Source organism: Sphaeroforma arctica, assembly GCF_001186125.1.
Source record: "Sphaeroforma arctica JP610 unplaced genomic scaffold supercont1.313, whole genome shotgun sequence".
NCBI classification, from domain to species: domain Eukaryota; class Ichthyosporea; order Ichthyophonida; genus Sphaeroforma; species Sphaeroforma arctica.
The window spans coordinates 69,967-85,241 of NW_014040245.1; the positions used below are offsets into that span (position 1 = coordinate 69,967).

Below are 15,275 nucleotides of genomic sequence, written 5' to 3' on the forward strand. Positions count from 1 at the left end.
TAATTCAGAAGCTTATTATGCGTTCTAAAATAATATATATACATGAACACAACAAGGTAAAAAAATAATTCCGTGCCACAATACCTACGCATACCATTTGGTGCCAGGCATGCCGACGTGATCTTCTTAGTATGTCCAGGCAAGCGCAATATCTCCTTCTCTGCATGGTTTACATCCCAAAGCCTAATCAGTTTTTCCATGGAGCTGGTAATAACCCTTTTCTCAGACTTGTCAAACGCTACCGTGCGCACAATATGGTCGTGTGCAAACTGCAGCATCTCCTTGCCCGTCGTCGCATCCCACAGCCTAGCTGTGAAATCCGCACTGCCAGTGATCGCTCTGGTAGCCTCGCGATTCAATCTAGCACACCATACCGCTCCCTTGTGGCCCTCAAAAGTGCCTATCCAGTCGCCTTTCTGACCGTTTCGGATCATGGGTCGACCGTCTTTGCATGCGGAGATCATGAAGAACCCATCCTCGGTTACTTCTGAGAAGTCGAGGTCTACAACAGGCCGTGTGTGCCCACCACAAGTGAGTGGGGTTTGCCGTGCGCCAGACATGCTGCGCTATTTGCTAAGGCCTACTAACTTATAGCGTGGTCCAATTTTAGATTGTATCTGTAATCTGGGGTAAATGTTTTACCAAATACAGTAGACAGGTTGAGGTAATAGTTTTTCGCGATGGATACAAAGGAGGCTTTTGCCTTCTAGCTTCAGCCACATTTCACGTGCAAACGTTTGTTATGTTGATCGAAAATGTTGGCCAGTGGGCGATGGCCCAGGCCATGGCCCCCACACCCGCCCAGGCCATGGCCCCGACAAGAGAAAGCAGTTCTATTATTAGATTTGGGACATTTATCGGACAATATAGCTGTCAACTTTTACATCATAGGATATAATCAGACACAAAAGCTTTCTACAATTGGATTTCGGCATGTATCGGACATAGATTATTAGATTTAGGACAGTCATCGGACAAAAAAGTTGTCTATTATTAGATTTTAAAAAGAACATTCATTTTGGCGGGTTACCGATTTTCTCGTCTGGAGTCTGTTAAACGTGTACTGGGGTGTACTGGGGTGTATTTGAATACATGATATACTGTACTATACTGACAAGTTCGAGTACGAGAACGTTTTGGTGGATAGCTAGCTAGCTAAGGTGGTCAAGTATATAATGCCTACTTCGTGACATTCGTAGAGATTGTGTGTCCCTTCCAACATAATGGCATCTGATGAAGAGCCCTCCATCTACGAATGGACCGCTCTGGTGGACGGCAACACCGGGCACTATTACTACTGGAATACATTTGACGGCAGCGTTGTGTGGCAACTGCCTGTCGATGCGAAGGGCTACAATGTATACGTACAGGAGGAAAATGGGACTCAGGTGCTGGCCTCGATAGCACTGAAGACAGAAGGGTCCACTAATTTACACGACAGTGTATCAATAACCCCTGATGATTCGCCACCTGGGGTCGATGCGGTAGGTGTAGGAGAAGCTACGATAGGCAATAAGAGTATAAGTACAAGTATACACACAAGTACACTTAGTTCACCAGTACTTAGAAACGATGGCGTACAAACAGATACAGGCGCCATAGCGAAAAGTACGAAGGTGGGGCTTGGCACGACGGAGCAGAGCAGCTTCACAGGGGCTGCATCTGTGTCGAAGGGGCCTATACTGAAACGAGACCTGAAAGTTGTTGGGGATACGGATACTACACTGACTGCAAGTAATAGACTGATTAATGTGATTAGTCCAGGTAAGGCCAGTGGTGTAGACACGGCTAACCGCACACCTAAGGACGATGTTAAGGTCGCTCAGACAGTACAGAAGGGCCCTGGGTTGAAGGTGGGCGTCACAAAGGCAGCATCAACCCAGTCGTCAGATACCTCTACGGCGTCTGGTTCTGCGCACACCCTGTCGAGCTGGCCAGTTTTAGTTCGGAATGCACAACTCACTAGAGATATAAAGGAGGCCGCTTCACCCGCGTTGACGCCTGCAGGTGAACATACATCTGCAGATACTACCGAACCGGTACATACACCAAAACCGCATGTCACAATCGATACTGACAATATGAAAGACACCCTCGCCGCTGTTAGTAAAGCTAAGCCAGTAGATACGGTCACCTCAATTAACAATGAGGGCACCTCTTCCAGTATATCAGATGAGTCTAAGGCGGTTGCGAAATCCGGATCGTTGTTAGGAGGGTTGGCGTCTGTGAATTATTCATCGTCGTCGGATGGGTCCGATTCAGAGCCGGAATCGGACAGTGACACAGAAAAGGACAGAATGGACTCTATGGCCACGGGCCAATGGTATAAAAATACAACCTTAGACACGAATACAAATACAAACACGAAAATAGAAGGACCAACAAACTCAGACTTCCAGCCAGAAAGTGAGCCAACAACCGAAAAGGAGGGGGAGGACGTGAGCGAGCATGAACCTTTCGATGCGGATAAGAAGGCTGGTGTAGACGCATCAGATGTGGGGTTAGGGTCCATGGCAGAGTGGAAGTCATGTGATGGCATGCCATCCTCTGAGGCAAACGAGCAAGCTGCACAGGACATTGCGCACATGGGCAGTGCTGTGTTGGAGGAAACTCAAAATAAGGGGGAAGATGGCTTGGGTGACCAAGAGAAAGAGGCAGGAGGTGCGGTAGTAGGTGTAGATGAAGGCGATGGGGTAGTCGTAGTAGGCGACGAATCTGCTAATGCTACACAGACTGTGGTGTCGAAGGCTTGCCCAGATCCGTCTGGAGATGATGAGAGTGCAAATGTAGAGAAAGATGGGGAAATGAAGGTGGGCATAGATACGGTTGATGATTCAGATTTAGAAGAAGGCCACTGTAAGGCTGTGACCATGGCAACAGCGACAAACATAAAGCCGGTGACAGTAGAGTGCATAGATGTCGATGGCGATGGCATGACCAATGCAGCTACGTCGGCCGTAGTGTCTACTGTCTGTAGTACCACACAGGTATTGGATGATGATAGTACAATTGGTGTGCGTGATGACGAAACTCTGAGCGTCGAAGCACGAGTTAGCGGTAAAAGAAGTGCCTCAACAGTCGAGCAAGATGACGTGATTTTGAGAGGAGACACCCGTGAGACCGGCAAATGGACCGAACTCTCCGTTGCGGGTACGGCTATGGAGGCCAAGGCGCCGTCGGGTGTGGGAGTGAAAGCGGGTTTTAGGGTGAAACGGGCGAGGATTAATCTCCAAGCGAATCCGCTGGAGGTGGAAGAGGATGTACAGAACAGTGCAACCTCCGAACAGGATGGCACGGGAGCTGCTATTGTCCCTGATGTTGTGAAGGTGTGTGGTCTTGTGTATTAGGAGACGGTCGCTCAATTGTGCTGCGGCGTCTGTAGTGATCTTGGTTCGTTCACAATCACTTCAGCTAGATTTCCGAGCAAATGTTCTGATCTTAGGTACCGATCGATATACTGAGCCTGCACACGAAATCGGCGTTGCTTTCAAATTATTCGGATGCGCTATCGCGGGCACGCATACAGACCTATGTCGAGTTGCGAATGAAATAGTAGTTTAACACTCTTTATTTTGAACACAGCCGATGAGTGTCACCGATAAAGTGGCACAGTTTTTGGCGCATATAACGGAAATTGCTCAAAGATCTGATGAAAGGTTTGAGAAGGAGAGGACTACTGTCACTACCACCACAGACTTGGCCACTCTTTTGACTAACAAGTTCTCAGCCCTGGGTTACAGTATAGCCGACCCATCAGCAATACCTGTAATGGCCGTCGAGGTAAGTATCTACACATGTACGTGGGTATATATACCGACACGCTTGATATATCCCTCTCAGGCATGAGAATTCTATGACAAACAGCTACAAATACTATGGAGTCACGACGAGCAAGTGGATTTTCCATGACTAACCTGGTAGTATAGGAGACGTATAGTAGTGTGTAGGGTGCGGTAGAGCAAAACCCCCTTGTTTCGAGAGTTGTCTGAAGTCGAAGCATCTCTGTATTGCCTATCTGTAATACAGCGAAGGTGAATACTTTATCTTCATGAGTGCAGAATTTTTAGGTGCTTGTGATACTTCTGCTTGTCTGGCTGTTGCACACTAAGCACCTGTTATTTAGAGGTCACGCATGATCTTCTATCGAATCGTATCTACAGCGGTTTAATCCTATGCGTCTTGCACATATGTCATATATATATATATATATGTGTGTGTGTGTATAATGGCTCGTAATTAAATTTTCTTTCTTCAGAAATGGTCAAAGGCGTATTCATTTTATTTTGATGTCTCGTTCCCTCAGTTACGCACGCGGTGGCTGGATTGGTCCGCAGGAGAAATTTCGACCGAGTACTTCATCTCAAAGATCAAGGAGCACGCTCAGACACTCAAAGTGCACGAGCAATCCGACCTCCCCAACTCTTGGAAATGTGTGTGGAATCAGGAGAGGAATGCATATGAGTATGAGAATCAGGTGTGTTTCTTGATTTCGACCGAGGACACATGCGCGCATTAAGTGGCTGAATAGCAAATTTGAAGAGAAGAATATCTCATATGTTTCGGGGGATATATAGTAGGTGTAATCATGTACTCGACGTCGGCTACTTTGGTGCTGTCTCCTTTTTTGTGTGATGTACAGCTTTTCCTGAATCCACGTCTGAGTAGTCTGTGAGCATTTATCTTTTCAAACCAGCGGCTCCCACGCGCACTTTTAACTATTCTTGTGCCCTGTGTCTTTTTGGCCCTCTGTGGTATGAAATGCAATCGCGAATCTACTATTACTTCGTTAGATAGTATGCATAAATCTGACTCGAGCTCAATATAACTTGTCATTTACATACAGTTGCATATAAATATCGTTTGATAGCGGCAATGCATATTTATAGTCGATTGACCTTCACTCCTCCCACACAGGTCATCGGCGAATTGTCAGACATGCACCCTTCCTACCACCAAGTCACAACAGTTTACAAACCTGCAGAAACCCATTTACCAGGCGATACACATACACACACACAACCTCCCGAGCCTAACGAGCCTGTCCGGGCCCCACCTGAGCCAGCGTCACCAGGTTCACATTCCCCGCCTCCTCCTCCTCCCCCTCCCCCCTCGGATGACGCACACGCACCACCACTGCCACCGTATGCACCGGATTCAGTGACGGTGAATGCACCTACATTGTATGTCAGCGATGCAAACTCCCATGCTGATCCTCCTGTACCGGTATGTGGTGATATTGTACCAATTGCTTGTGCTGTATCTGGGTGGCTCTTATAGCAACTAATTTGGTCATGATTGTGTGCGTATGTTGATTGACGTGTGGCTGTTAATATGAAGTTAGAATCGACCGGCGCAACGTCCGCGTGTACTGTTGTGTGCTGGGTGCGTATGTTGATTGACGTGTGGCTGTTAATATGAAGTTAGAATCGACCGGCGCAACGTCCGCGTGTACTGTTGTGTGCTGGGTGCGTATGTTGATTGACGTGTGGCTGTTAATATGAAGTTAGAATCGACCGGCGCAACGTCCGCGTGTACTGTTGTGTGCTGGGGCATGTCAATTTGCTACTGAATGAAATGTGGTACTTGCTTTATGTCATACTTGTATGGGTGGAGAACATGTGCTGCGTTGTGACACACAGACGCATCCTGTAGCTACGGAGGCTCAGCATAGTCTACGCACGTTTACATTTCCGGAAAGGTTTATTCGAAATGGCAAGTCTGGCCGAGATCAGACAACGTTTCTCTTCCGACCTTTCGCCATGCCTGTGTAAATCTCGTGTATTGCAGTTCGTGACGTGATGATCATTACGATATTGCATGCCGACAGCCAATGTTCTGCGAACGACATATAAATCCGTTATATTCTAGGCCACTATTGTTGTAAGCACGACTGGTAATGAATGTCTCACCATCATACAGACAGTGGGATTCCTGTACGAAGGTGTAAATCTGAGCGCTTTAGATCTGGAGTCTTATGATCGTACCTCAGATGTGCCCTCGCATCCCAATTCCGGTACCAATTCCGGGCTGAGTGGTAAGCGGAGCCCCATTGCTGGATCACCTCAGAAGAAAAAGAAGAAAAAAGGCCCTACGAAGAAGGTATGTATGCTGTTCGTTGTTGTCGCGTTCCAGGAATGCTGCGCTGCTACGAAGACAGATTTCTTTTCCGGATGTGTGCTACGAATTAAATTTATATTCGTCTCCCGACTACTTTGTGATTTTGGGCTAAAACTGCCAACCTATATACACCTCACAATGTCCCTGTTCTATCTTCTTTTGCATTATTTGTCCGCTTGGAATTTTCTAGGTAAGTAAGATGTTTGGGAAATGGGCTGCTGCAAATGTAGAGATGGAAGAAAGCTCACTTCCAGGCAGTGACGAAGATGTGCCACTGACGGGTGAGCAATGGGCAGCGCAACAGAGCGAAAGGTATATATTTGATCCTCTTATAACCCGTTGTGTTTTCTACGTATACACCATTTATGTGCGTGGAATCTCGGACTGTGTATATGAATAAGTATCACAGATACTTGTACAAATCGACGTACTTCTCGCTGATGATACCTTTGAACTATCCTGCATACTTTTGTGTGGCGGGGGGTTGGAGTCGTCTGAAAAGTGATGGGCGCATACAAATGGCAGTCTTTGGCTCATAACTAGCCGGCCCACCGAAGTGCTCTATCGTGTACTGTTCGAGTGTATTACATGTTGCACCTATATTGGTGGTTTTTCGTGGGAGTGCAGAATGGGAAACATCCCAGATGATCGTGTGAAGTTTGTAGACACGGTATTGGCTCTTATCTAATCACCTATGGCGCACTTATTCCGATTGTAATGCTGATCTCCGTGAGATATCAATACGCATACAAAAAAAATCCTATGTCGACATCGAATTTCAGACCTTGATCTTACAGTTGGATTCAATTCTAGGAATTGAACCAAATTCTATGGGTTTCATCATTTTGCATATCCATCTGCTATTTTCCCAGATCATCGAGTCTCAATTCCATGCTAATTTCGAATCAAGTATTCATTGTCGTTCCATTTTTTTTGTTGATCACTCGAGCTCGCGTTATGTTCTAGCATACACTTCCATACTCACTCGCACGATCTCTAATTCTAAATTGCGTGCAAACCAGTGCTAGCGCTAAGTGGAATCCGAACTTCGCCCCCGTGGGAGCTGGCCGCAATCGTCCACGGTAACCCTACCAGTGGCTAGTAATAAGCAATAATTATACCTATAGATGGTTTCTGAAGCAGCGATGTGGCTAACTGAAAAACTGATCGAGGATCTGCTGCCTCTACACCGCTCGGCGCATCGCTCAAGGGAGTGCGCTATAGTGTGGTGATTATGGATTGTGTGCAAGTCCCGCGAGGTCGGCAGGTCAGCTCGCACCAGACCTTAGTCGCCTTTCTACTTCACATATATGGTAGTAGTAGGTGAAGGGACTTGACAATGCGGATTTAAGAGGAGAACGGCTCGAAGGTTCTAAACTCCGCCACATTCTTTGCTTTGCCCTGAGTGGTGTATGATTAGGCCCAGAGTCGTCGAAACTCGAAGTGGTGCTCATATCCGATGCTATTTGTCATGTTGGGGCTGACTTATACATATACGATGCGGCATATACTTTCCTGTTGCCCATATTGACACCAAGACGATCATTTCATCTCGCATTTGCCCGTGAATGAATGCGCCTTCCAGAGGCTGAAGCTATGTATAGCCTGACGGCCATCAGCAACCTACGAAATATGTATCCACGAGACCGCGTGTCTCGTGAAGCTGCTAATTTTTGTCACTTCTGGCGAGCTACTGAACCGAGCTACTTCAGGTAGCCCTCACTTTTGGCGAGCTACTGAACCGAGCTACTTCAGGTAGCCCTCACTCCAGCGCATTGTGACAAACATGCTGACTATGCGAGCCACAACTTTTGCATGTATACCGTTGGTGGCAATGGAGCTTTCTTGTCACTTGCGAGATCTTTCACTCGATCCGTACATGTGCAGAATAACCCGCGTACATCACGTGTACAATTGGCGATCGATCACAGAAGCTCTCTCCTATACCACATTCACCAATCATGGGGCGTTCAGTTGTTTGAGAACGCGTAGTTTCCACACCTCGCGCAGGTGCAAGCAGTAGAACCCTGCACAAAAGCACCAGCACGGGTTATTGTCCTATTCTTTACAGAGATGGATGTCACGTAAACCACTTCTTAACGGCCTGTCCGTGTTGTAACCGAAGCCCCTCGTTGACAGATTTCATCACGGCCGCCGTTTCGTCTGGGTCGCACTGGAGTACCATGCAGATGGCCTGCGCGAGATGCTGTGTGATTGTGCAGGTTAAATGTGTATTTGTAGTGATTAATAAGCGATTTAGAGCTCAATTCACGCCCTGGGTATTAAGTCTGTGAAAGGGACAAAATTGCCAGATAGTTGTAGCGTTGTACATTTTCCTGCCGCCAGACTGAGTAACAACGTGGAACCATTCCATACAGAAGGGCGAACGAGAACACTACAGAATCTCATCACAAAGTTGAATAGTCGTTCTGCCAACTCTACGCTTCAATTATGTGACACGACACGCACAAAAATCACATTCTGGCACAGACGAAAATAAGGATATATAAATGCAGATAATGACGCACACCTCTTTTCCAGTCGTGGCACTGAAGTACTTGACTACTATGTTCTTCAAATACTCTATATTTACGTTTTCTCGTTTGTCTTGCCGTTCGATGGCCTTGAGTTTTCTTTCCAAACCCTGCAATTGGTACAACGAGAAATCGGGAAACATCGTCATTAGCAGCGTGTACGTCCATGCAACTTGAAAATCGTAATACATGTTCGGCCGTTCGCAGCACAGAGGCAAAATAGCTTACATCAAGTCGTTTCTATAGTAGACCGTGAATGGTTAAGTTAGAATATACAGCTGATTGTTTTTATATCTACCATCTGTTACAAAAGTAAAGTCTTCTCCGACCCCAACATTGTTTCTCTGAGCCTCGCCAAGCGCATTGGTCTGGTCAAACCCCAACGAGTACTATTGCCGCTTCAAGCAATAGAAATACCTCATTGGTATTAAGGCTCCGAGAAACAATCGTGGGGTCATTGCTACGAACAACTCACACCTCAAGGATAGTTACAGAATTTTGCACTCCATCTCGAAATATCATTTTATACATAGTCCGCGTAAACGAACAGAAAGACAAAAGTACCTTAATAACCCCCTTGGGATTTGAACTACTCTCCTCCGACCCCACAATTGTTTCTCGAAGCCTCGCCAAGCGAATTGGACTGGTCAAACCCCAACGAATACTACTGCCGCTTCAAGCGGCAGAAATATTCATTGGGACCTGACTGGTTCAATACGCCTGGCGAGGCTCCGAGAAACCACCTTGGGTTCATTGCTACGAACAACTCACACCTCAAGGATAGCTACAGATTTTGCACGCAATCTCGAAATATCATTTTACACATAGTCCGCGTAAACGAACAGAAAGACAAATGTACCTCAATAACCCCCTTGGGATTTGAACTACTCTCTTCCGACCCTACAATTGTTTCTCGAAGCCTCGCCAAGCGAATTGGACTGGTCAAACCCCAACGAATACTACTGCCGCTCCAAAGCGGTAGAAATACTCATTGGGATTTGACTATTGGTTCAATGTGCCTGGCGAGGCTCCGAGAAACAATCGTGTGGCCATTGCTACGAACAACTCACACCTCAAGGATAGGTACAGAATTTTACACGCCATCTCTAGATCTCATTTTACACATAGTCCATACCAACAAACAAACAATCAAACACACCTCAATCAACTCCTTGAGATTCAAATTACTCTCCTCCGCTTCCCTCAATTTTTCATTGAGCTTCGACTTCTCTTTGAGCATGACGCGCAACTCCCTATCACGCGCTATACCCCACTGCCGGTACACTAGCAATGAACCATCGCCACCACCCTGAGCACCCTCGGCGTCTGACGCCATGTCGGAGACGGTGCCGCTGTTGCTTCGCACTTGGTCGGGAGTGGGGATGCGTGATAGCCGCTCTGAGGTTGAAAACAGCGGTTGTTGTGAATAGCTGGGTGTTAGATGTGCATCAGCATTTGTGAGAACAAAGGTCTGATTTCTGCCAGCGTGTGCATACGTGAAGGCCTAACAAGGCTCGGAAGTTGCATTGGCGTATAGTGTAAACGAGGTGCTGAGTGTACAGTATCGTGAATGATGAGCGCGATTTGTATGTGTGTGGGGTGCATCAGTCGTTGAAACCTATTCATTCCATAGATGTGCATGCATAGCGAATAATAATAAAATTGATCGTATTGGCCATAGACGAACTCGACTGGTCCTAACAGAACAACACCATCGCTCAGCATACAAAAAGACCTCGACCAGTTTTTAAAACGCAGTCTCATCTAAACATAAGCACCTTATGGGCAACAGCTGGTCTAAAGCATCGAACCACGTACTGGTCCTATACTGCATACACGTGCTTGGTCAAGGCACCCAGGACACGGTGTACACGACCCGAAGTATTCGCACATGCCCTTACCTATACACCGCGCCCCTATTATTACCTGAGCTGGCTTGCCTGTTGCAGCTGTCACTCCGTCGCAACGCCTTCGCTTCGCGCAGTTCCCGCTCCTTCTCCTCGACAATGGAGAGTGTGCGTTGCTGATAATCCAACATCTGCTGCTTATACACCTCCCTGTCCCGTATACGTATGCGTTCTAGCTCGGTCTTGTCGCCCAGCAGTGTCTCACAATGTTTCTGTAGCTCCGCTTGGGTGTACAGTGCACTCGCCAGTTCCTGCTCTAACATGTGTATCTGAAGCCATAGAGAGGTAAGGAGATGGGAATGGCGTGGACGCTTTGAGTTCGATTTAGGATGTTTAGGGCTGGGGATTGAGTTTGATGTCTGTAGCTTTCCTGGGAGTGTGCAGTGCACTCGTTATGTCCTCTTTTATTTTGCTAATGTGGATGAAATAGTTGAGAAATGCATATACTTTGAGTTTGTCCTGTTGGCCTGATAACTGCAACTGTGAATGTGCATACTTCATTTTACATCCGGCCAAAGAAACTATGACAAAAGTATGGCACAGACTAACAGTAAAACAGAGTATCGCCCATCAATATGTAGAAGTTGAATGTTGGATCGCGGGCATTCATTTGAGATTGCGGAAAGTTTGAGAAGAACAGGGTGTGATCGCCAGCTGCTTCGGTCTACTAAACCCGCCGAAGTAAACTCGAGCCTATCTCAAGCGACCTTGTTGCGTCTACTGCATACGAACTCCCACTCACACATATGAAAATATCAATGATACACCCACTCACACATCTGTGAATATCTATGATACACCCACTCACACATCTGTGATCTATGACACACCCACTCACACATCTGTGAATATCTATGATACACCCACTCGCACATCTGAGAATATCGATGAAACACCCTCTCACACATCTGAGAATATCGATGATACACCCACTCACACATCTGTGAATATCTATGATACACCCACTCAGCAAACAAATGCACCAGCGGGCACGCGCCTGTACTCTGTAAGCGCTGACTCAACACATACTACGCTTGATTCTTTTCAACCCTTCAGCCACACACACACCTCATCCTGGGTCGTGGTGAGAAGCTTCTCCTTGATGCGCTCCACTTCCGCTTCCGTCAGGTCCAGATCAGCTAAGTCCTGTACGCTGTGCAGTCGCTTTAGTGCATTTGTGGGCGGCGCCTGTGATCCGGCTGAGTGCTTCTCCACTGTACCTGCCTCATCGGTTGTGCCGATTGCAGACACGTCCTCTGCAAATGCTTCAGATGCGGATGCCTTCGTGCGGTCTGGGCATGTGCGTGGGTGTGGTTTGGTTGGGTGTTTGTGAGAATGTGATTGATGAACAGCCATGTTGGTGGGGAGTTTGCTTGTCAGCGAAACATGTCAGAACATGTTGTGCATTCAACTAACTAACCAGATAGATACCACGTGACGATACATGTGCCTTCCAAATGACTCGGCTGGCCTAAAACAACTCATAAACACTAAACATCAACGCGTACAAATTAAACGGCAGCATTGGCATTCAGTCAACTTAAAAAGAAGACGAATACGGCATACACACCATGAAAATCTGTACACATACCAAAAAAACACACACCTTCCTCCTCTGCGGTTGCCTGTGTCCTATCACTTCCATCCGTCCCGTGCACGTTCATATGATGATGCAGCAAGCCATTGGTGGCCTTGCTAACACCCCCATCACCACCATCGTTCAACCCGCTGTCATGGGCCTCACCCCGACTGTCGGCAGGAGAGGCACTCAGATCGTCTATGACTGTGTGCAGCTCATCGATGCGGTCGTTGGCTTCGTTAATCTGTATCTGCAGTGCCTGTGATTCTTCCTCGGCCAAGCGACGGCGTTGGTCGTACTCTTCAAAAAGAACGGACATCTCTGTGACCTGCAAAGACGAATGGCATTTGTTTCGCCACCTATGAGTCGAATGATCTAGAGTTTTGCCCATTTTCAACTTTGTCGCGGAATTTGCTCATTGACAAACAACTGACAGCCTCTTCACCACAAGCAAAATACGTCCAGCAATCTGTCAAAGTACCTGAGCTATAAGACTGGCCTTCTCGCTTTCAACAGACTCGAATCGCATTGCCTGGGTCTGCTGTATTCTGGCTAGTTCACTAGCAGCCTGCTCAGCACGTGCGCGTTCAGCGATGGCAGACGCCTTCAGGGCTTGCAGGTCTCCTTCCCTGCCTGCCAATTGCTTCCTCACCTGCAAGCACGAGATATTTTGTGAATGGCGCGGGTCACTAAAATACAAATGGTATACTGTCACTTAATGATTGATTTCCATCTGGCAGGCAGGGTTTTCCCGTGATTTTAAAACCTTTAAGACGGCTATAAAGGGCGAGCGATCGTCCTTGCTTGGCCCTGCACTGAATCGTTTAGTGCGCATACATAACGTTCAACACTGATCCCCGCCATTCACCAGTCCCATATTTTCAAGATCCCAGAACTAATGCATAGGAGCAGCGGTACATGGTCACACAACACAGTCTGCAGAAAAACACCCACAGATGTGTACTGTAACACAGGTGCACATACCGCCTGCTCGTGGGTCTTTCGCATCATAAAGAGCGACAATTGCAAAGCCTCCTTTTGCTGGGTAGCCTCCGCTAATTTTTGCCTTGTTTCTGACAACTCATTCGTCAATTGGTTGATCTGAAGCAATAAACATATACGCTTATTGAATATGCAGTGATTAAGTTGCATGAGAAAAGGAGGCATCCAATACTCACACACGTAAGTACGGAATCTACATTTAGTATATTCTCATAGGTTTATTTACTTTTTAAAGTAAAACTCTACACATGAATTTCACTCGTATGCGTCTTTGCGAGAAGGTATGCTCTTTTCGAAAAGGTACGCAGATGCCCACACACTTTTAATTTGTCATAGTCATCTAGAATCGATCTACAGACAAATGAGTCCGTACATATGAAGTGAGATTCAAGAGACACATGTATGAATCTCAGCGTTCTATCCATGTCTTACACTAGTGCTCACAACCGTTCAGACGGGCAAAATATATAACTACACACTCATCACCACATCTGAAGTCATGCGCCAGAATGAAGGGCGCGCACATGCCTCCGTACAGCTCTACGAAAAGAGAACACGGAATTGTGTATCTATGGCGGATGAGAGCTTAAACCATATGATCTATACATGGACGATGTTCAAATTCATATATAATCGATCTCAAAAAGTCCTCTTGGACACATACTTGGGGCGTACACACCTGATCGAAAAACTTAGTACCCCTATCCGTCAACTGGGTAACGGCGTTCTTTCCTAACTGCTCAGACTCCTGTGCCTTGTTCTGCAGTGAGAAACATGTGCGAGACTGAGCGGATAAGGCTACAACATGATTTTAATGTACTATGCAGATCGTGTATCGCCCATATACAAGTATGAAAGCTGGTCACTCCATGGAAGGGTTTATAGGCTCAGACTATATCCAGCCAAAAATAAATTTGGTCCTTGAATAGCCAATTCCCTGCTACACTCGAGAAACCACGAGTTTGCACTTACAGACAGTAACCATACCGAATCAGCTATAACAGACACGTGCACTATACCTCACCTTCAGAGAGGACAACTGGCCAATCATTATGTCTCTCTCTGACACCAACGAACTGATACGCCTGTCACGTTCGGACACCTCCTGTTGGCGTTTGGCGATGGATTCCGACAACTGCGCCCCAAGAGCGGCGGTGCGCTCATCGGCCCGCGCTTCTAAGTGCTTATAATTGAATAGACAGGTGAGGGGTTTGTATGAGCGGTATGTTACACTGGCTCAGAGCCTGAGACAAGGTATCTGCGTGGATATGGAATAGATAAAAACAGCTAGTGCTGTGCAAAATAATTGGGGGCGGCAGCCTGCGACGCATAGATGTGCTTATGGGACGACGTAGACGACGAGGAAACGTCACTGACTGTTGCCAATGGGTTGGCAGTCAATGGATAGGATGGATTGATTCAGACCATGATGACTCAGTGTGACACTCCTGCGCGTACTAGTATCTGACAATGCTATATATCGAAGAAATACTCACCTTTAACGAGGACCTGCTTCTTTCTAATAGTTTGCGCTTATCGTCCTGGAAATCACGTTGCATTGCTGTGGGTGGGCAAGCGGCCATCAAGTCATAAGTGAAAATACGAAACGACAAACGACTCCGTAGTATAATAAAATATCGTGAAGAAAAAAATCCGCCTCTCTCCATCGAGACATCGCGTGAGGAGAGCTAATATTGCGGGTAATTGTTACACAAAGAACAATACCACGATCGATCCACTCTGTGGTCCAATGTGTGTCCCGTCGCACATAGTAACCAAAAATAAATTCATCCGTTATCACAATAATTCCTTCGATAGATGATTGCTATAAGCTCGCAGCCCGCATTAGAATTAGTACTGCGAGCTAGATTACTAACCTTATCGTCTAAGATGTGTTCAACTTTTAGTTGGTACATGGGTAAAAAACATCACCATTATCAAACAAAGCTTTACCATCATTGTAACACGCCTGTTGGAACGTACATCTATACTCCGGAAAGCTACATAATTAGTTGTAATGTTATTTTATATAAAATATATACATATATATATGCAAATATATATATATATATATATATATATATATATATATATATATATATATATAAANANANANATACATACTACTTACTACTA

At 46.3% G+C, this 15,275-nt stretch overlaps 3 protein-coding genes across 3 annotated transcripts in view; 1 reads left to right on the forward strand and 2 right to left on the reverse strand.

Annotated features, from left to right (window-relative positions):
- The window catches only part of SARC_05100 (serine-threonine kinase receptor-associated protein), a 3,839-nt gene extending 3,103 nt beyond the window's left edge, over nucleotides 1-736 (reverse strand). Inside the window, exon 1 of the mRNA XM_014301053.1 lies at nucleotides 95-736. Within this exon, the coding sequence (XP_014156528.1) occupies nucleotides 95-560 (466 nt within the window). The 5' untranslated portion in view covers nucleotides 561-736. The remainder of the gene's footprint in view (nucleotides 1-94) is intronic.
- A 364-nt stretch (nucleotides 737-1,100) lies between these two features.
- Nucleotides 1,101-8,641, forward strand: SARC_05101 (hypothetical protein). The gene is made up of 7 exons (XM_014301054.1): nucleotides 1,101-3,326; nucleotides 3,583-3,780; nucleotides 4,304-4,474; nucleotides 4,915-5,223; nucleotides 5,924-6,099; nucleotides 6,308-6,429; nucleotides 7,140-8,641. Exons 1-5 carry the CDS (start codon nucleotides 1,224-1,226, stop codon nucleotides 5,945-5,947), a joined length of 2,805 nt encoding a protein of 934 aa, XP_014156529.1. The 5' UTR covers nucleotides 1,101-1,223; the 3' UTR covers nucleotides 5,948-6,099; nucleotides 6,308-6,429; nucleotides 7,140-8,641.
- The window catches only part of SARC_05102 (hypothetical protein), an 11,881-nt gene continuing 2,295 nt past the window's right edge, over nucleotides 5,690-15,275 (reverse strand). Inside the window, exons 2-12 of the mRNA XM_014301055.1 lie at nucleotides 14,636-14,700; nucleotides 14,164-14,322; nucleotides 13,819-13,899; nucleotides 13,122-13,238; nucleotides 12,619-12,789; nucleotides 12,165-12,465; nucleotides 11,627-11,850; nucleotides 10,578-10,827; nucleotides 9,811-10,049; nucleotides 8,648-8,761; nucleotides 5,690-8,323 (exon numbers count right to left, since the gene is read on the reverse strand). Of these exons, the coding sequence (XP_014156530.1) occupies nucleotides 8,198-8,323; nucleotides 8,648-8,761; nucleotides 9,811-10,049; nucleotides 10,578-10,827; nucleotides 11,627-11,850; nucleotides 12,165-12,465; nucleotides 12,619-12,789; nucleotides 13,122-13,238; nucleotides 13,819-13,899; nucleotides 14,164-14,322; nucleotides 14,636-14,700 (1,847 nt within the window). The 3' untranslated portion in view covers nucleotides 5,690-8,197. The remainder of the gene's footprint in view (nucleotides 8,324-8,647; nucleotides 8,762-9,810; nucleotides 10,050-10,577; nucleotides 10,828-11,626; nucleotides 11,851-12,164; nucleotides 12,466-12,618; nucleotides 12,790-13,121; nucleotides 13,239-13,818; nucleotides 13,900-14,163; nucleotides 14,323-14,635; nucleotides 14,701-15,275) is intronic.